Raw genomic sequence first — 21236 nt, 5'->3', positions numbered from 1 at the left:
GGGCCAGGTGAAGATATTGAATCATGGTTGCAGTTTCTCCCATGCTGTTCTCGTGGTAGTGAATAAATCTCACGAGATCCGATGGTTTTATAAATGGGAGCTCCCCTGCACAAGCTCTCTTGCCTGCTGCCATGTAAGCCATGACTTTGCCATAATTGGGAGGCCTCACCAGCCATATTAATAATCTGTCTATATGTATTTTAGCATGAAGTGTTACTATAGCTCAAATTATCTAATCATAAGTATATGTGCAGCAAATAGCATAAGAACATAACTTAGTAAGGAGGAATAAGTTAAGTTTATAATTAAGAACAATATTAGTAGCAACAGTAAAAACAATAGTAAACATTCAGAAAATGCTTACTGTGTACCAAGCACTGTGCTTAGTGCTTCACATATTTTATTATCTTATCCTTTCAACATTTTTTTTTTTTTAACCAAGGTCATGCACCATCTAAGTGACAGGGCTGGGCTTTCAACCCCAGAGCCATGAATTTTATTACTAAGTTGAAGAGTTTGGTAACACAGTGCTAAGGCCCTGATTCGAAGGGGAAAGTATCTATTGATTGGAAAGGGCGGGAGCATTCCTAGTCATCTGGAAAAGCACAACAGTGAAGTTTCCAGTTGGGAAATGTGGAGTAAACATGACATTTTTAATCTTCCTTCTCTGACAAGCTACTAGGATTTGAAATTCAGTTCTTCAGGGGTGGCTGAGTAGTGTGGTAGTAAGAAGTGTGAGCAGCATTTGTAAGAAATAAGATTATCTTTTTACTACTATTCTCTGCGATAAAACCAGCAGTAGAAGATAATCTAAAAAGAATCCAGTAGCAAGGCCTGCACAAGTCCTATACCCTTGGGGATTTCAAAGTGAAGGGCTGCTAATACCATAAAGGAGAAATAATACATAGGGACTCCAAGAATAATGAGAAGTTATTTTATTTAAAATCCAGTATAAATATATAACTGAAGTAAGTATCTATGCTTAAAAAAATCAAAAGATGTAGAGAAGCACAAACCCTGTTATCATTTTTGTTTTGATGAATTTTTTATTTTTTTATTTTTATTATTATTATTATTATTATTATTTTGAGACAGAGTCTTGCTCTGTCACCCAGGCTGGAGTACAGTGGTGCGATCTCGGCTCACTGCAACCTCCAGCTCCTGGGTTCCATTGATTCTTCTGGCTCAGCCTTCCCAGTAGCTGGGATTACAGGCACACACCACCATGTCTGGGTAATTTTTGTATTTTTAGTAGAGACAGGATTTCACCATGTTGGCCAGGCTGGTCTCAAACTCCTGACCTCAGGTGATCCACCTGCCTTGGCCTTCCGAAGTGCTGGGATTACAGGTGTGAGCCACTGCGACCAGCCTGTTTTGATGAACTGTGACTCTCCATCCTGAAACACCATGGCTAAGCATCCATTGTAGATCTTAAAAGATCTCAAATTGTGCACACTTTGCATATTCAAACATAGCAAGAGCTATGAACTGTCTCTAACCGAGACTGCAAATATCACAAGTTTCTATAGACTCTAAGACCCAATTTTAGTGTTTATAATCAACAAACTCTTCAATGGAGGGGGCACTTCTTTGTATGAGTTTCCACCTAGGGAGGATGCAAGAAGAGTCAGGAAAGTAAGTTTCCTTTGATTTTTTTTCTCGTGGAGACTAAACCCATTTACAGTCTTTACCAGCCTAAATAATATTGACCATGTAAGTATCTGTTACAGAAGAACAAGTCATCAAATGCTGGTGGTAGGCATAATCCAAAATTCTAGGAGTCTATAGATATCCCTGATGATATTTTGTAAACACTGTTCAACAAATTTGTAAATTGAGTTGAATTGGAGCTACCAAATGCCCCCAGAAATAAATGTTTTTCCATCCATCTTTTAGCTTGAAGCCACCAAATCTTTTAATCCAAGAGGCTTTAGAGAGTTGGTAGTAGCTATGTTGATTGGGCCTAAGAATCAGCCAAGATAGAAATCAATTCCACATATTCAGCTATGCTTTAACCTGGGGTGAGAAAGGCTCTTGGGTTCTTACAAAAGTTTTCCATGTTATTTCTTTCTCTGTTATGTACATGTCGATACCTAACTTTGGCTGGCTATGATGGGGGGTTATTTGATGGGATATGTGGAGAGAGCTAGCTTCATCTACTTATAGTCTGTGAATGTAGTGGTGGAAGAAATTGCCTCCCTTGGATGTATATGCAAGTTGCTCCTATTGAAGTAAACTTGTAAATTCATGCTTTAATATAAAAGCACTTTAAGCAATTAGTCACAAAGTACTTTATTGATCTACAACTTTCAGTCAGGATTATGGGAAGTGGTAGAATCTCTAATCTCTAAAGACTCATGTAACAGGTTAACTGTCCTGATGGAGGCGAACTTATTTAATATAAGTTGTGGGTGTTTTATTATCTCTACATCAAATTACATCGAAACTATTCTCTTACTCTTGTTGTACTGCCTTTATTTGATGAAGTTTTTGTTTCTTACTGATGTATTTGGGTTTCTCTGAATCAGCAGACATGCCTTCATATTTTGTAGAAGTCTCATCTAAGATGGAAGGGTAATGTGGGAACACAGGAGCCTTCTGAATGAATCCCATGTCCAGAATGATGAGCTAATATCTTTGAGTTAATATTAACTTGACTGAGTTTCTATTGCTAACTCTACAAAAATTTCCTGACATGAATCAAAATTAGTGCATGGCTTCCAAGACCACTCACTGCCCAGCTGTCTTGCTAAAGAATGGGCCTTGGTTATGTTTTGAAGATGACACTGCAATAAACTTTGAGCATCAGATTCTTGTAGGTTTTCACCATCTTCGCATGAAGACATACTAAATCCCACCTTAAGAGATCTTTTAGATCCCTTTTCCTTTCCTTTTCACTTTGCATAATATTTTTCTTTGGAGAAAGAACAAAATACAGAAATTAAATACATATGACAGAGATCAAATACTTTAGTTATACATTTTTTGCATGATTACTGGGAATTTCCTAGATTCCTATCATTAACAAGAGAAAGTTATATTAGCTAAAGTATAAATAGCAGTCCTAGAAGAAGTAAAATTAGGCAAGCTGAAGAGTTTGGGCTGTATACAGCCTAAATCTAGGCATACTTTAAGAGATAAAAGTTAAAATGGTAAAAATCCCTTCAGGAAAGAATTGAATTGTCATAAACCAAGTTTACTGGATTAGCTAAAGTGTCCTCTTTTTGAGAAAATTTAGGTTTACAGAACATTCTTTTTTAGAATCCTTTTTTCCCCCTAAAGGGTTCTGTGACAGGTATATGAAGTAGCAGAATCCTTAACAGAAAGTATTTAGATAAAGATGGTCCATTTATAACTATATGGAGTGAGCAGCTGTAGTAACCATTCAGAACAAGCTAATTCCATTGCTTGATTTACTCATCAGAAAACTGGATGGATCTGAGAGATATTTGGGGATAAACTTTATAGACTATGTTGATAGGTTAATTAAGAATGGAAAGATGATAGAAATCACCTATCAAGATAATTCATTATACAGCAGTTCACTTGACTGATTGATGGACTGCGCCATTGCATGTTTTGTCATGAGTTAAGCATAATCTTATATATATCAAAATCATCTTGAGCAAGTAATATTTTTCCATAGTACACTTCTTTAAGGAAGCTTTCTATAAAATATCCATTCAGTCTCAAGGAACATATGTGAGCTGAAGAGAATAAGAATTAATGTAGGCTGAGTGCATTGGCTCATGCACTTTGGGAGGCTGAGGAGAGAGGATCACTTGAGTCCAGGAGTTCAAGACCAGCCTGTGGAACATAGTGAGACCACATCTCTACAAAAGTAAAAATTTAGCCAGGAATGGTAGTGTGTGTCTGTAGTCCTAGCTATTCAGGAGACTGCGGCAGGAGGATTTCTTGAGCCCAGGAGTTTGAGGCTGCAGTGAGCTATGATTATGCCATTGTACTTCAGGCTGGGTGACACAGCGAAACCCTGTCTCAAATTAAAAAAAAAAAGAATTATTGTAGAAAATGCCAAGTTCTAAACACTTTTTATATATTGACTCATTTAATCCTCCTAACAGCTCTTGAGACAGAGACTATTTTTGTGATCCTCACTTTATAAATGAGCAAACTGAAACACAAAAAAGATTAAATCAATTGTACAAGATTACATAACTAATAAGGAACCAGAATTGAACAAGATAGTCTAGATCTGGAGTCCTATATCCTAAATGTATATTATGCTCCTGGTGTGTAATATACTGCCTCTTATGTTTTTGGCTTTTCTTAGTGTGATGATTAATTTTAGGTGTCAATTTGACTGGATTGAGGGCTGGTGAGGTGCTGATTTTGGTTATGGCTGTGAGGGTATGTCCAGAAGAGATTGACCCATGAGTTAGTGAACTGGGCCACCCTCAATGTGGGTAGGCACCATCCAATCAGTTAGGGATGTGGGTAAAGCAATGCAGGCAGGAGAAGGGAGACATTTGTCTTGCTCAGCTTTTTCTTTTGGCCTCTCTGTCTCTCTCTTCCTGAGTAGACACCTTTTTATCCTCTGCCCTTGGACACCAGACTCCAGGTTCTTTGACCCTTAAACTCTGAGATGCAGTAGCCACCTCCTGGGGCACTCTAAGGCCACTGGCCTCAGACTGGGGCTGCATTCTTGGCCTCCTTGGTTTTGAGGCTTTCAGACTCAGATGGTCACACTACCGGCTTCCCTCAAAGCCATGCTACCAACTGCTTCTTCATCTTGCAGACGGCCTATGGTGGTGAGACTTTGCCTTTGTGACAGTGTGAGCCAATTTTCCCTAATAAATTCCCTTTCATATATATTCTATTGGTTCTGTCCCCCTGGAGAACCCTGACTAATACAGACACTGATGCCAGGAATGGTTCTAGAGGAACAGTATTTTTAAAATGAATTTCCTTAATTGGTTTTGGGATTTCTGGAACTGACTCCATAATCTGATTAAACCTAAACTGTTTATAGAGATACACAAAATAAAGGCACTTGATGCTCCTAATTCACCACTTTCAGGAGGTAAGGAGTTTAGTGACTCTATGCATACCTTCAAACTCTTGTGGGAAATCAAGGAACGATAATGAAGTTAGTTCGGTTCTCTTAATATCACTGGACAAAGTGAGGAAAGAAAAAGATGAGCTCAGGGATTCTGACTCCCAGCTCCAGATGTACATACATACCCTAAAAGTTTCTAAGTGTGTCCTGAAGGAGAATCTCCTCTTCTTTAGCCATAGGACTTAAACTGCTGAAAATCAAACACAAGCCTTCAGCATGCCATCGGCTGAGTTACAAAGAAAGGTGAACTCTCAGCCTTTACTGGTATCTAGTGTTAAAGGGAGGGCATTGGTTGGGGGAAAAAGACGGAATTATCTAAATGGGGATGGGGATGTGTGGGATGACCCTGATGGAGCTGGGGGCATTGAGCTCGTAAATTCTGAAGAGTATTTTTTGTCAAGGTGAGGTCCTCTCCACTCCCAGAGGCAGTGGCACCCCCACCCACAATGGTATCTCCTTTCCACCCCTCTCTGGGATTAACTGCATTGCTGGAAAAAAGAGTAATGGTCTCCCCTACAGTAGTTGCCAGGCAAGACAATGCTGATTCTCCTCGAGAAGACAGATGAATCCTGGTGGTGATTCACCCCCACCACCCCTCTTTGCTTCTAAACCTGTAATTAGACTCAAATCCCAGAGGGGAGGTTCAGAGTGTGACCCACAAGGAGGTGCGCTATACTCCAAAAGAACTACTTGAGTGTTCTAATTGATACCAGCAGAAATCCAAGAAACATGCATAGGAATGGACATTAAGGATGTGGGATTGTGGTGGAAGAAACATAAAGAGTGAGGCCAAATTTATTGATATGAGCCCACTAAGCATATATTCTGCATTTAATATTGCAGCTCAAGGAGTGAAAAAAGGCACTCTAAGTTTATTTGGCTGACTGGCTGAAACATGGATCAAAAAATAGCCCAAAAATAGCCCACCCCATAAGTGAGCTGGGGATGCCTGATCTACCTTGGTTTCATTTAGAGGAGGGAATTAAAAGGCTTAAGGAAATTGGAGTGCTACAGTGGACTTGTCACATGAAACCTACTCACCCACACTGGGAGGGTCCAGAAGATACACCTTTCACTAGTATTTTAAGAAACAAATTTGTGAGGGGAGCACCAGCATCCTTAAAGATCTCTGTGATTGCTCTTCTCTGCATTCCAGCACTTACAGAGGGAACTACAATCGCTCAATTAGAAAACAAATGCAATAGGAATAACTGGATCCCTGGGTGTCAGGGGCCAAGTGATGGCACTCAAATGTGAAAGGCAAGGTGGGCGTAGTTACTGGAATTAACAGCAGAGGCAAAGCAACAGTCAGAATAATCTGACTTGTGTAGACCTCCAGCATTGGCTAATTAATCATGATGTTCCTAGAAGTAAAATAGATGGGAAGGTTACTATGTTCTTACTTGAACTGTAGAAGCACAAAATCTCTGGGTCAAGTGAAGACAAGTCTAACTCAAATCATGATAACAGGGAATCACTACCCCTCAATCAATTTCTAGACTTGAGCCAGTTTACAGACCCAGAGCCCTTTAAGTGAAGGGGAGACCAGGTCCTGTTGAGGAAAGACCCTGGTGCACTACATAAAATTTATACTGTTAATCTTTGTCCTATACTTCCCCAAAGGGACCTCTGGCCTTGTATCAGGGAAAGGAAAATAATCAGACTTTTCAGGGATGACTGGCCACTGGCTCTGAACTGACATTGATTCCAAGAGACTGAAAACATCACTGTGGCCCTCCAGTTATAGTAGAGGTTAGGGGAGTCAGGTGATCAATGGAGCTTTAGCTCAGGTCCAGTGGTCCCCGAACCCATAATGTAGTCATTTCCCCAGTTCAAAATGCATCATTGGAATAGACAGACTTAGCAGCGGGCAGAATCCCCACATTGGTTCCCTAACTAGTGCGTGAGGATTATTATGATAGGAAAGGCCAAATGGAAGCTATTAGAACTGCCTGTACCTAAGACAATAGTAAATAAAAAATAAGGTAGCATTCTTGAAGGGTTTGCAGAGACTAGTGCAACCATCAAGGACTTGAAAGATGCAGAGGTGGTGATTTTCACCATATCCCCATTCAACTCTCCTATTTGGCTTGTACAGAAGACAGATGAATCCTGGAGAATGGCAATGGCTTATTGTAAGCTTAACCAAGTGGTGACTCTAATTGCAACTGCTATACCCAATGTAGTTTCATTCTTGAACACATTAACACATCTGGTGCCTGTTATGCAGCTATTGTTCTGGTAAATGCTTTTTCTCTATACCTGTCCATAAGGCCCACCAGAAGCAGTTTGATTCACTGGCAAGGCCAGCAATACACCTTTGCCCTCCTACCTCAGGGGTATGCCAACACTTCAGCACTATGTCATAATCTATTTTGCAGGGATCTTGATTGCTTTTCCCTTCCACAAGATATCATCCTGTTCGCTTCATTGATGACATTATGTTAATTGGACCTAGTGAGCAAGAAGTAACAACCACCATGGATTTATTGACAAGACGTGCGTTGTCAGGGGGTGGGAAATAAATGCAACTAAACTTCAGGGGCCTTCTATTTCAGAGAAATTTCTAAGGGTCCAGTGGTGTAGGGCCTGTCAAGATAACCCTTCTAAAGTAAACGATGAGTTGTTGCATCTGGCCCCTCCTACAACTGAGAAAGAAGCACAATGCCTAGTGGACCTATTTGGATTTTAAAGGCAACATATTTGGGTGTGTTACCCTAGCCCATTTACTGGGTAACACAAAAAACTGCTAGTTACGAGTGGGGAACAGAACAGGAAAAGACTCTGCAACAGGTCCAGGCTGCTGTGCAAGCTGCTCTGCCACTTGGGCCATGTGACCCAAGAGCTGTTTGGAGCCTTTGGCAGGGCCCTACAGGTGAATCACAATAGAGGTCTTCAGGATTCTGGAATGAGGGCTGGCATCATCTGCAGATAACTACTCTCCTTTTGAGAGATAGCTCTTGACCTGCTACTAGGCCTTAGTAAAAGCTGAATGCTTGGCCTTGGGCCAGCAAATTACCGTGTGACCTGAACTGCCTACCATTAACTTGGTGTTATTTGGCCCACTAAGCCATAAAGTTGGGGAGACCCAGCAGTATTCTATCGTCAGATGGTAGTGGTATACACATGATCGGGCTGAAGCAGGTCCTGAAGGCACAAGTAAGTTACATGAAGTAGCCCAAATGCCCATAGTCCTCACTCCTTCTACACTGCCTCCTCTCTCCCAGTTTGTACTATGCCTTCATGGGGAGTTCCCTACAATCAGTTGACAGAGGACGGACGAGAGAATACATGGTCCAGTGGTTTGGCTGGATGGTCAAGGACTTGGAAGGAACATAATTGGAATATTCATAACACAGAAATTTGGGGGAGAGTTATGTGTATAGACAGTCTCTGAGTGGGCAAAAATTGTAAAAATATTTGTGTTCCATATGAATACTTACCAAAAGGTGACCTCAGCAGAGGAGGGTATTAATAATCAAGTGAATAGGATGAGCCATTCTGTGGATACCAGTCAGCCTCCTCCTCAGCTACCATTGTCATTGCCCAATGAGCTCATGAACAAAGTGACCATGGTGGTAGGGATAGAGGTGATTCATGGGCTCAGCAACATGGGCTTCCACTCACCAAGACTGATCTGGCTACTGCCTCGCCATAGACTGAGCACTCACAGACCAACAGTGAGCACTCAGAGGCCAACAGACTAAGCACTCAGAGACCAACAGTGAGCCCTAATATGGCACCATTCCCCAGGGCAGATTGATTCCATTAGACTACTACCCATTAGAAGGGGCAGCATTTTGTCCTTACTGGCAAAGACCCTTACTATGGATATGGATTTGTCTTCCCTGCATACAATGCTATTGCCAAAACTGCCATCTGTAGACTTACGTAATGACTTATTCACTGCCATCCTATTCCACACAGCATTGTTTCTGACCAAGGAACTCACTTCATAGGGAAAAAGTGCAGCAATCAGCTCATGCTCAAAGAATTCACTGGTCTTAGCATGTTTCCCATTATCCTGAAGAAGCTGGCTTCTACAGTACCAGCTAGGTGACAATATTTTACAGGGCTGAGACAGATTTCTCCAGAAGGTTGTATATGTTCTGAATCAGCATCCAACATATGGTACTGCATAGCCAGGAGTCATAGGTCCGGAATCAATGGGTAGAAATGGAAGTGGAACTACTTACCATCACCCCTAGTGACCCACTAGCAAAATTTTTTCTCACTGTTTCTGCAACATTATGTTCTTCTGGCCTAGTTCTGGAGGGAACTTTGTTCCAGAGGGAGGAATGCTTCTACTAGGAGACACAAAAATGATTCAACTGAACTGGGAATTAAAACTGTGACTCGGCTGCTTTGGGTTCCTCATGATTCTTGAGTCAACAGGCTAAAAAGGGAGTTAGGGTGTTGGCTAGGGTGACTGATCTAGGCTACTAAGGGGAAATTGGCCTACTGTTCCGCAATGGAGATAAAGAATAGTATTTCTGGAATACAGAAGGTTCCTTAGAGCAGCTGTTAGTATTACCCTCTCCTGTGATGAAAGTCAATGGGAAACTACAACCACTCAATATAGGCTGGACTATGAATTGCCCAGACTCTTCAGGAATGAAGGTTTGGGTCACCCTGCCAGGCAAAGAACCATGACCAGCTGAGGTGCTTACTGAAGGCAATACAGAATACAGAATGAGTAGTAGAAGACATGTACAAATACCATATACAGCCATGTGGCCAGATACAGAAATGAGGACTGTAATTTTTATAAGTATTTCCTATTTTGTTAAGAATACATTTGTATGTATATTAACATGTCTTAAGCAAGTATCTTTGTTTTCTTTTCTCTTTCTCCTTTATCATGTAACATAAGATTTACTGACTTAATATCAGCATTTGAATATTGTTAATTTTATATCAGATTTGAGTTGCAGGAGATCAGAAGAGTAAGCAACACTCATGAACTTTATCCTTTCTTCTGAGGATGGGATTAGTACATGTTGGCTTGTAAACAGGATAGTTTTACCATGTTGGACAGAATTATGACCTTTTAACAGTCTTCATTTGGAGATTAGGTGTGGTTTAAAGAGGTGCATAATGGGTGCCAAGCTAGCAAGGGGTAGACTTGTGATGGGTAATTTTAGGTACCAACTTGACTGAATTGAGGGATGCGTAGATGGCTGGTGAAGCATTGTTTTGGGGTGTGCCTAGGTGACTGTTTCCAGAGAAGATTAACCCATGAGTCAGTGGACTGAGACAGAAGAAGACCTACCCTGAATGTGGGTGGCCACCATCCAATCAGCTAGGGGAGCAGCTGGGACAAAGCAGGTAGAAAAAGGGAGACACTCAGCTTGCTCTGGCTTTCTCTCTCTCCCTTTCTGAGTAGGAAACTTCCATCACAGAAGGGGCTGTTTATCCTCCTTACCTTGGACATTCAGCTCCAGGTTCTTCAGCCTTTGGACCCTGAGACTTGTACAAACAGCCTCCCAGGAGGGGGGTGGTCTAAGGCCTTTGGCCTTGGGCTGGGGCTCCACTGTTCACTTTCCTGGTTTCTAGGCTTTTATATTTGGACTGAGCCAAGCCACCAGCTTTTCTGGCTCTCCAGCTTGCAGATGGCCCATCATGGGACTTTGCCTTTGTGACTGCATGAGGCAATTCTCCCTACTAAATTTCATTTCACATGTATTTCTTATTGTTTCTGTCCCTCTGGAGAACCTTGACTAATCTGATGATATTTTATAGCCAAGTTTTCCACCTCCCATGAGAAGGCACGGCGAGATAGAAGAAATAAATATACTTATTTGTGAAAATACATTATTCAATACTGGACATCAGCCATTCTTAGCTAATTAATTATTGGAGTGCTCCTACTAGTCTAGCATAGTTAACTATTAAGTAAACTGATAACAGTAAAAGATGATGTAGGAAAGCGGCTCTTAAAAACCAGACTTTTTCCAGGAAGAAATAACTTAGCTAACCTTAAACTGAATTATGTAGAAAACAAGTCAATTTCAAATCCAACAAAAACAGTACAGTAAACCGTTTATGTTCTGAGAGAACAAAATAAATGCCCACTTATTAACTAAGATGAACCCTAAGGTTAAGGAAACAAAAGTTACTTCCAGGTTGAGTGTTGAGAGCTTGACTGTCATGGAAACTTCCTAAATTCCTATGGCTACAAGAAAAACCACATTCTTGCTAAACTCCCTAACAATAGGAGATACCAGAAAAATTGCAGACCCTTCCTAACTGATTTATAGCCCACACCACTACAACTTTCAGAAGACTGAGGGCCAATCTTACAAACATTCTTTACTGAGAAGTCACTAAAGATCTCAAGCCAGTTTTGGCCAGCTTACAGAGACTGTCCACAAACTCTTTGTATCCCATGTTTTTTTAAAAGAAAGAGCCAAATTCCTCCTCATTTTAATGCTAAATCCCCACCCCAAAATGAACATGGGATGTACATTACATATATGTTTACCCATTAGGCATGTGCTTGACTCTGCTCATAAATATGTATAGCTTTTTCCCCAAACCTGCTAAATATGTATGCCTCTATTGTGTAATACAGACTCTGTGAGGCATAAAAACCCAACTACCCTTTCCCTCTTCGAAGAGAGAGCATCTTTCCTACACACTGGAGACTGTCTCTTCCCAATTTGCAAACTGATATTGCCAGTAAAACTCACCTTTCTACTATTTGGACAACCTGGTGGGTTTTTGGATGATACATTTCATCCCTGCCATTCACTCTCACCATAATATATACATGTTCTCAAAGATATCTATCTCTTAGGACAAATGGTAGAATTAAAGTAAAAGATAATTTTTTTTAATTTGTACTACCTTTTTGACCTTTTAGAAAAGGGACAATCTAAGGTGAAAACAGGTGGACCAAGCTTTATTGTAGAAATGACAAAATTAGCAATGAGCTGCTCAAAGAAAATTTATTGGCACTCGATAAAGACAAATGCCACAAAATGCCATTGAAACAGATATTTGAAAGCACAAGGTGCTGATGTAGCCACTAGATGAATCTGTTCGGTAGCAGTTGAGCCCGGTGAATTAAGTTTACAGCTGTTATTTATGTGGCTCATGATGCTTATTGAGCAATCTGCAAAAATAGATTCCCTTTCTCACACAGGACAGGGTAGATTTCCAGCAAGCATATCAAAATCTCCAAGTCTTTTGGTCAAATTAGAGCTGCCACCATGCTTGAGGTTTTACTTAAAGGTGTTTACTGATGGATAAACTCACACTTCTGTGAACTGGTTCTTGCTTCTGAAAAAAAAAAGGGTACTTATTTTAATAATTTAGAGAAAATGCTGTAAAGAAGTTATGAAAAAAGTGTGATTCTCATTTATAATCAGCCATGATTGTAAAAAATTACTGTGGTAAAATTATGAAGAGAAACATAATTGGCATATTTTCCTTAATTTTTAATATACTTTGCTTTTGCTATTGAAACTTTTGTGATTCTCGTATTCATCAGTGGGGATCTTAAGATGATTCATTTTTCTTTATAACTCAACTTATTTTTTACTCTACTTGAATTGTTGCCTGGATTCCTATGGAGTCCAGCTCTAGTTGTTATCAACTACAGCAGACACTCTCAGAATCTAATGAGAGGTTATCTAGAAACCTATTAATATTGTCTGCTAACAAATAGTACGCAAATATTTTGATGTAGAATTTTATTATGTAAAGAAATGATATTCTGTCTGTGATTTATTTTCAAAATAAAAAAGAATAAAATCACATTTCCTTTTCCTTTATCCACAGAAAATATCTTTATCTTATTAAAAAATGTTGGAATATGCTAACAACAACAACAAAATTTCTGATTGAATTACAGACCTGGAAGGGCTAATGCTGTCACACAGGTTATAACATGATATGATTTTCAGGTGGAATTGTGCTCTATCATTCTTAATCTCCTGAAATGGCATCAAGAAAATTATTAAGTCTTGTGTGCATGTGTGTGTATGTGTATGTGTGTGTATATCTGACAAGTTATAATCATGCCCAATATAATCCTATTTTTTTGTAATTTAATATAAATATCACAAATAATTTCTTTAACTCCTAAGCATTTGGTAAACTCATAAGCATTAAGATGAACTATAGAAGGACAATTTTGGCTACATGTGGGTTTTAGAACAATTCTAAACTCATTGAAATTAGGTTTCTTCTCTTTACTATTTACCAGACTTTATATTGATTCCATCTCCAGTTTAGTAGAGTTATGGAAATACAGTTTTAAGGAAAGAATATTGTACATTGAAAAACATATACTGAAACATAAATGCTGAAAGTTATACCATAAGAATTAGTTATATTTATTTATTTGCACACAAATGTGGCATGGATTTTTTTTTTCTGTCATAACAGATATAATTGCAATTTTTTAATTATTATACTTTAAGTTTTAGGGTACATGTGCACAATGTGCAGGTTTGTTACATATGTATCCATGTGCCCTGTTGTTGTGCTGCACCCATTAACTCGTCATTTAGCATTAGGTATATCTCCTAATGCTGTCCCTCCCCTCTACCCCCACCCCACAACAGTCCCCGGAGTGTGATGTTCCCCTTCCTGTGTCCATGAGTTCTCATTGTTCAATTCCCACCTATGAGTGAGAACATGCGGTGTTTGGTTTTTTGTCCTTGTGATAGTTTACTGAGAATGATGGTTTCCAGTTTCATCCATGTCCCTACAAAGGACATGAACTCATCATTTTTTATGGCTGCATAGTATTCCATAGTGTATGTGTGCCACATTTTCTTAATCCAGTCTATCGTTGTTGGACATTTGGGTTGGTTCCAAGTCTTTAATATTGTGAATAGTGCCGCAATAAACATACGTGTGCATGTGTCTTTATAGCAGCATGATTTATAGTCCTTTGGGTATATACCCAGTAATGGGATGGCTGGGTCAAATGGCATTTCTAGTTCTAGATCCCTGAGGAATCGCCACACTGACTTCCACAATGGTTGAACTAGTTTACAGTCCCACCAACAGTGTAAAAGTGTTCCTATTTCTCCACATCCTCTCCAGCATCTGTTGTTTCCTGACTTTTTAATGATGGCCATTCTAACTGGTGTGAGATGGTATCTCACTGTGGTTTTGATTTGCATTTCTCTGATGGCCAGTGATGATGCGCATTTTTTCATGTGTTTTTTGGCTGCATAAATGTCTTCTTTTGAGAAGTGTCTGTTCATGTCCTTTGCCCACTTTTTGATGGGGTTGTTTGTTTTTTTCTTGTAAATTTGTTTGAGTTCATTGTAGATTCTGGATATTAGCCCTTTGTCAGATGAGTAGGTTGCGAAAATTTTCTCCCATTCTGTAGGTTGCCTGTTCACTCTGATGGTAGTTTCTTTTGCTGTGCAGAAGCTCTTTAGTTTAATTAGATCCCATTTGTCAATTTTGGCTTTTGTTGCCATTGCTTTTGGTGTTTTAGACATGAAGTCCTTGCCCAAAATGTGGCATGGATTTGGTATATCAACACAATAAATGTCATAAGCTCTGAGTGATACAACTAAAATAACAGTAAAGACAGTATTGGCTAAAATTGTTAATCATAACAAAGAGATATGACACAGAGAAAGAAAAAAAAATCTATAATACTCAATAAGGACCATCTGCTAAGGTTCCCGTTAAACAAATGGGAGGGAAAAAATGCATACCTTGGATGAAGAGGATTGGTGGAATCTTCTGGAAATAACTTATAATATCCTGACTATATCTAACTATGAGTAAACATCTCAGAGTTACTCCAAGACAGATGAGCTTCACAGACCACCCCTACTTTCAAATTTAGTAAAGAGTACATCATCTGATAACTCATCTTCCTACCAACCCAGACCCTTTCTTGTCCTAGTCCTGCCACCCTTGGGAAAACATTTTATCATCACCAAGCCAGCTAATAATCTCTACGGGAATGCAGGCATGCTCCCTCTACCTTCCTTCTTACTTTTGTTGTCCATGCAAATACAGTGGACAGGAGACACACACACACACACACACACACACACACTCTCTCTCTCTCTCTCTCTCCCTCTCTCTCTTTTTCATACACACACCCTCACACACAAAATATCACTTAAAATATCCTTAAGTTCTGCTGCTGTCAGAATCCTTCCATCAGTAGATTTTGAGCACACTTTTTGCTCTGGAGGGAAGTTTAGAGAATTTAACTAAACCAACCCATCATAATTAACTTCTAGAACATGATACAGGTTACTGGTTTTGAATTTGGGCAAAATAGATGAAAAGCCCCACATTTTCAAAAATTAATTTTGTGACATTAGACAAATAATTTAGGTTCTCTGAGTGAGCTTCACTTTTGTCAGGCTAAAATTCTTTCCTTGTAGAGTTAGCTGTAATTTTTTTTGTATAGATGGTCAATGGGTGAATAAATGATAAAAAATTTCACTCCCAAATTCATAATTTTCAACATTTAAAAATAAAAATATCTGTGAGATATAACTAATGAGCACATTTGTAAGCTCATTGGATAAACTGTGCTAAGATTAAACAGAAGTAGATTTGATGAAACAATTATGCTAGTCTTTGGGGTAAGGTTTCACAGGAAATTCTTTCCTCTTTCTATCTTTACTCCTACCGCATAGCTATACCATATAATTTTGTGTGCTATATGAAACCATGAAAAGAAATGAGAAAGTTAGATTCATTTGTAACACATGTATACACCTGTGATGCTGGAGACTTACTTCGCTGCCTTAGACCTAAGTTCTCACCTTGGCTTTAGATATGATAATATCTAAATTGTAGGGTTATTTGTCTGACTAAACAGGATAGTGACTGTAATAAAACTCAGTGTATTTCCTGGAACATAAAGATGTAGTTAGTAGAATATGAATCTACATTTGATTTGGCATTAATGCCAACATAATTACAAAGATCATTTACCGTACATAATACACAATATTGCATTTTAAGATGTTTCAAATACAAACAATATATAAAGTTTAATTAGTGAACTATCATAATATATTAAAATACTATGTTAATCATAAGGCAAATTTGATCTTTTAATAATGTTAATACTTTCCCACCAATTTTAAATGTTTCTCTTACTTCTAGTGAAAAACACTTCTAGTTTTGTTTTTAAATTTTTTAACCAGTGACATAAAACTGTTCCCATTTTTTTGTTTCCTACTGAGAAAATTTATGAGCTTTTCTAGCAAAAACATAATTTAAATAAACCATAAAATGTTAAAAATACAAGCAACCATCTAACTCAGTAACTCGTGATATTTTCTAATTACAAATGTAGGTCATAGGTACAGTGATTAAGATTTTGAAAAATGTCCTGAGGGTAATGAGGAAATTAAATTTTTATAGGAATTCTAATGAAATTGAAAATAACAGACAAAACATGATCAACCCAGACAATATGCAATATTGCATATTATGTATGGTACGTGATTTTTGTTTGAAGAACTATAGATGTCATTTTAGGGAAACCATCAGGCTTTTGCTTTGTTGAACTGATTAATCTTTAAACTAGAACTAAATTGTTCTGAAAAATTGGGAGTATTTTAGAAGCAGAATGAGAAGAGAGATGGATAGAGACCTGGAATCAAGAGGAACGGAAGCTTCTAGGTTTTGGAGAGAGAGGAGATGAGTGGTGACAAAAAAGGGATTTCTGTTCTTCAAGGTGTAAGGTTAAGACAACAGAGCTTCCAATAATTTGGAAGTATTTTCAGTATTTGGAGCCAGGCTAATTATTGGGGGTATAGAACAAAGTCTTGAGTCTGTCCTTGGTGTGAGCATTACACATGAACCCAGTCAAATTCTAGTCACACATCAAACTCCTACTAGATGAGAGCGGCACTAGAATGAGAGAACTGTCTCTGAGAGCTGTTCCATACCTTGTACCCAAAGACTTAGCTTACTCTGCCTCATCATCTCTGTCCGACAGTGCAACATCCAACCCAATACTCCCTTCCCCATTATTACCTCTACTTCCCAAATTTCCACACTTCTTGTCCCAGAGTTTTCAGAAGCCACAAAACTCCCAAGAACTCTTACATGCATTACTCATATTGCAAAGTACAATTAGAGCAAGTGACTAGGTTTGAGGTATCAGAAAACATAGCAAATGCAGACATAAAACATGAGGAGAAACTTTTGGGGAACAATCCTTACATTTAGTTTGCCCTTTTGTGATTTATCAGATTTTTAAGGTCATTTAGCTAACAAACAAAAACATAGTAGAAAATAGTGGGTAATACTATTTCATTTATGTGGACTCACCATTAATATCAGACTTCCACAAAGTGGAGCCAACTTTCCTCTAATCTAATCTAATTTCTGGAGGCACCAGAAATCTGATGCTGAACAGCCCATGAGTTCTGCTCTCAAGAAAAAAAAAACGACAGGCATTTGTTTGCACTGGTACATAGGGGGTCTCTGTAAATATTTTTGTAATGACTTAATTAGTGGTTCTCAACCTTTTGTCAAAATCCATGGTTTTTACATTTGTAACATACTCCAATCATATCTCATAATACACAGTGGCTCTCATTGCATAGAGAAATGGTGCATACGCCCAAAGCAGAATGCCAGAACCTCAATAAGGCATGTGTAGTTAAATGTCCTCTCCACCTCCACTCTTACTAGAACTCTAATTTGGGTAGGCCTCCTGCAAATGCATTTCTCACTTCTTGTTTTGAGAATGCAAGGTAGAATATGATAAGCAGTCTAACTACACTACAGTATGAAAGAGACAGCTATGTTTATAAAACTAAATGATAGGCTTCTTGGAGAAGATGGCATTTTAATTGAATCTTGGAAGACAGGTAGGATTTTAATAAGCAGAATGGAGGAGAGGGCCCAAGAAGAGCATTCTACGAGGAGGGAAGAACAAAACCAAAGGTAGAGAGATAGGAAAACACAGGCGTAGCTAGACTTCGAGTTGTGTGAAGAGTAACCTTATGTTCCAGGACCAGTCATGACCTTGTCCACGGATCTTCCCAGGAGTAGAGAGCAAACATTCCAGGGTACAGCAGTATGAACCAAGACAGAGATATCATGCGGGATAGACACAATGGAACTATCCCATCCCTAGATGGATATAACTACAAAGGTTCCCATTGCCATTTCCTGACTTCAGCCTGCCAAGGTGAAGCTGGCTCAGATTTAGATCTGTACTTGGCTTGTCCTGACCACGAGCTGGTATTTCCTGCTCTTCCCCTACATGTCCTGTTGCACTGATTTAAATGCATGAAAGTGTTCTACCTAGACCTTCCTCTGTGAACTGGAGAAAGGGCATGTTGAACTTTAAAAAAATCAAGTAGTCCAGATGATGCTGATAGGCTGCCCAGGTTGAAAACTTTTGAGTTATACCTTTGTAATAAAGGAATGAGTGAGTTAATGGATAACACACAAGCACACACTCACCATTCAAACAATTAGTTAAGCTCTTCTAGGGTTAAGTGACTCTGAATATCGTTTCTTAGAATTTCATGATTCTTATCTTCTGAAAGTTCTACTCTATCAAATGCATACTCCTGCTCTATTGTACTGCTAACGTGATGTAGAACATGACCTGAAGACAAAGCTGAAGAGGTTAAATTGGAAATAGGAAGAATAAAGGAAATATATAATATAATAATTAATTTAATTTACTAATAATTTAAAATATATAAAATTACTAACATGATCTCATTTAAACTTCTAATTACATTTTGAACCATAATTAGAGAATGATAGCAAGCTCCAGTTTTTATTTCTGAAAGACTTTGTTTTCCTCTGTTTATTTGTCCCTTTTGAAATCTAAAATGTACACGTATATTCTATCAGAATTGCTTAGGATTCAGTTCTAAGAACTGAACTTAGAAGTTATAAAGTGAAGTAAGCTTTACATGAAGGGTTTTGATCGAATTAAAAAGATAGTGGAAAGGAATAGCAAATATTTTATGAACACATACCTTATAAATACAACTTTTTAAAGTAATTCAATACAAAGTAACATTGACATGTTTTCATTACTTTCAAAAAATCAATTTTTACTTTCTCTAAGCAACAGATGTGGACGAGTGAGGCCCACTGGTGAGTACTAATAGAGATTGCTGGCAAATAAAAAAATGTGCTCAGAAAGCTCACAGAGACCCGTGAAATAAAACTACAGATAAATACCACAGGGGAATGTAGGTCTTTGAGAGTCACTGCTCTGTAACTAGTTTGGGTGGGGTGCCAAGGCTAACACTGCTATTCATTCTCCCTGAGCAGCTTGTTATCTAGCAGTCCTAAAGGTGATTTGAAAATATTCACTGAAAAAGCCTCTCTAAGTGTCCACAGAATCAGAGCTCGGGGATGGAGCCTGAAGCCATTCAGCCTTATTTCCTGATGACGTCCATGGACGCAGACCTAGGTTTTTCATAGAGAAGCAAAGGAGGAATATAAAGATGGTACTCAGATTGATTACTTATTTATTGTTCCAATAACAACTTTTTCACATGCTCTGAAACCAAAAGGAAGACTTGGCTTGATTCAAACTGTGATACTTTTCAGAAGGAGCAAGAGAAACTCTTGAGAGTCAGTCAGGGGAGGGTAAAACAACTGTTTCTTGCATTTATTTTTAAAGTTCTCTGCATTACACACTGAATAGAAAGAAGGGCAAATTCACTATTTATACTCTGTTACAGTCCTCAACTTTTTAAGCTGGCTTTTATAATCCTTTAAGTATTTTCTGGGAAGAAATAGTTTAAATAATTCAATTAACATCTTAAGATTGTCCTACACGTTGCATAAAACAGAACAGGTTATCTCATTTGTTTTTTATTTATTTTATTTTATTTTTATTATACTTTAAGTTCCGGGATACATGTGCAGAATGTGTAGGTTTATTACAGAGGTATACACGTGCCGTGGTGGTTTGCTGCACCCATCAACCCGTCATCTACATTAGATATTTCTCCTAATGCTATCCCTCCCCTAGCCCCCCACCCTCTGACAGGCTCTGGTGTATCATGTTCCCTTCCCTATGTCCATGTGTTCTCATTATTCAACTCCCGCTTATAAGTAAGAACATGCTGTATTTGGTTTTCTGTTCCTGTGTTAGTTTGCTGAGAATGATGGTTTCCAGCTTCATCCATGTCCCTGCCAAGGACATGAACTCATCCTTTTTAATGGCTGTGTAGTATTCCATGGTGTATATGTGCCACATTTTCTTTATCCAGTCTATCATTGATGAGCATTTGGGTTGGTTCCAAGTCTTTGCTATTGTGAACAGTGCTGCAATAAACATACATGTGTATGTATCTTTATAGTAGAATGATTTATAATCCTTTGGGTACATACCCAGTAATGGGAATGCTGGGTCAAATGGTGTTTCTAGTTCTAGATCCTTAAGGAATTGCCACACTGTCTTCCACAATGGTTGAACTAATTTACACTCACACCAACAGTGTAAAAGCATTCCTATTTCTCCACATCCTCTCTAGTATCTGTTATTTCCTGACTTTTTAATGATCACCATTCTAAATGGTGTGAGATGGTATGTCATTGTGGTTTTGGTTTGTGTTTCTCTAATAACCAGTGATGATGACCATTTTTTCATATGTTTGTTGGCCACATAAATGTCTTCCTTTGAAAAGTGTCTGTTCATATCCTTCACTCACTTTTTGATGGGGTTGTTTGCTTTTTTCTTGTACATTTGTTTAAGTTCTTTGTAGATTCTGGATATTAACCCTTCGTCAGATGGATAGAGTGCAAAAATTTTCTCCCATTCTGTAGGTTGTCTGTTCAGTCTGATGATAGTTTCTTTTGATGATAGTTTCTTTTGCTGTGCAGAAGCTCTTTAGTTTTGTATAAAGTGTAAGGAAGGGGTCCAGTTTCAGTTTTCTGCATATGGCTAGCCGGTTTTCCCAACACCATTTATTAAATAGGGAATCCTTTCCCTATTGCTCGTTTTTGTGAGGGTTGTCAAAGATCAGATGGTTGTAGATGTGTGGCATTATTTCTGAGGCCTCTGTTCTGTTCCATTGGTCTATATATCTGTTTTGGTACCAGTACCATGCTATTTTGGTTACTGTAGCCTTGTAGTATAGTTTGAAGTCAGGTAGCATGATGCCTCCAGCTTTGTTCTTTCATTCGGATTTCCCCATAATAAAAAAATGTCTTTTTT

At 38.6% G+C, this 21236-nt stretch overlaps 1 protein-coding gene across 8 annotated transcripts in view; it reads right to left on the bottom strand.

The window, feature by feature from the left end:
• PDE1A (phosphodiesterase 1A) overlaps positions 1–21236 on the bottom strand; it is a 465582-nt gene that overhangs the window by 18188 nt on the left and 426158 nt on the right. For 4 of the 8 annotated variants that reach the window (XM_058440478.1, XM_032755223.2, XM_058440499.1 and 1 more), the window contains one exon: positions 12009–12361. The exons of 3 other annotated variants lie outside the window; for them this stretch is intronic. In XM_058440478.1, coding sequence (XP_058296461.1) covers positions 12318–12361 — 44 coding nt within the window. In that variant the 3' untranslated portion in view covers positions 12009–12317. Of the gene's footprint in view, positions 1–12008; positions 12362–12937; positions 13018–21236 lie in introns of those variants that run through there. One more of the 8 variants, XR_009214035.1, reaches the window with a different exon arrangement.

The sequence above is a fragment of the Hylobates moloch genome, unplaced genomic scaffold, assembly GCF_009828535.3.
Source record: "Hylobates moloch isolate HMO894 unplaced genomic scaffold, HMol_V3 SCAFFOLD_1, whole genome shotgun sequence".
Taxonomy (NCBI): domain Eukaryota; kingdom Metazoa; phylum Chordata; class Mammalia; order Primates; family Hylobatidae; genus Hylobates; species Hylobates moloch.
The sequence above is the reverse complement of the archived record's forward strand: the minus strand, read 5'-3'. Positions and strand labels throughout refer to the sequence as shown.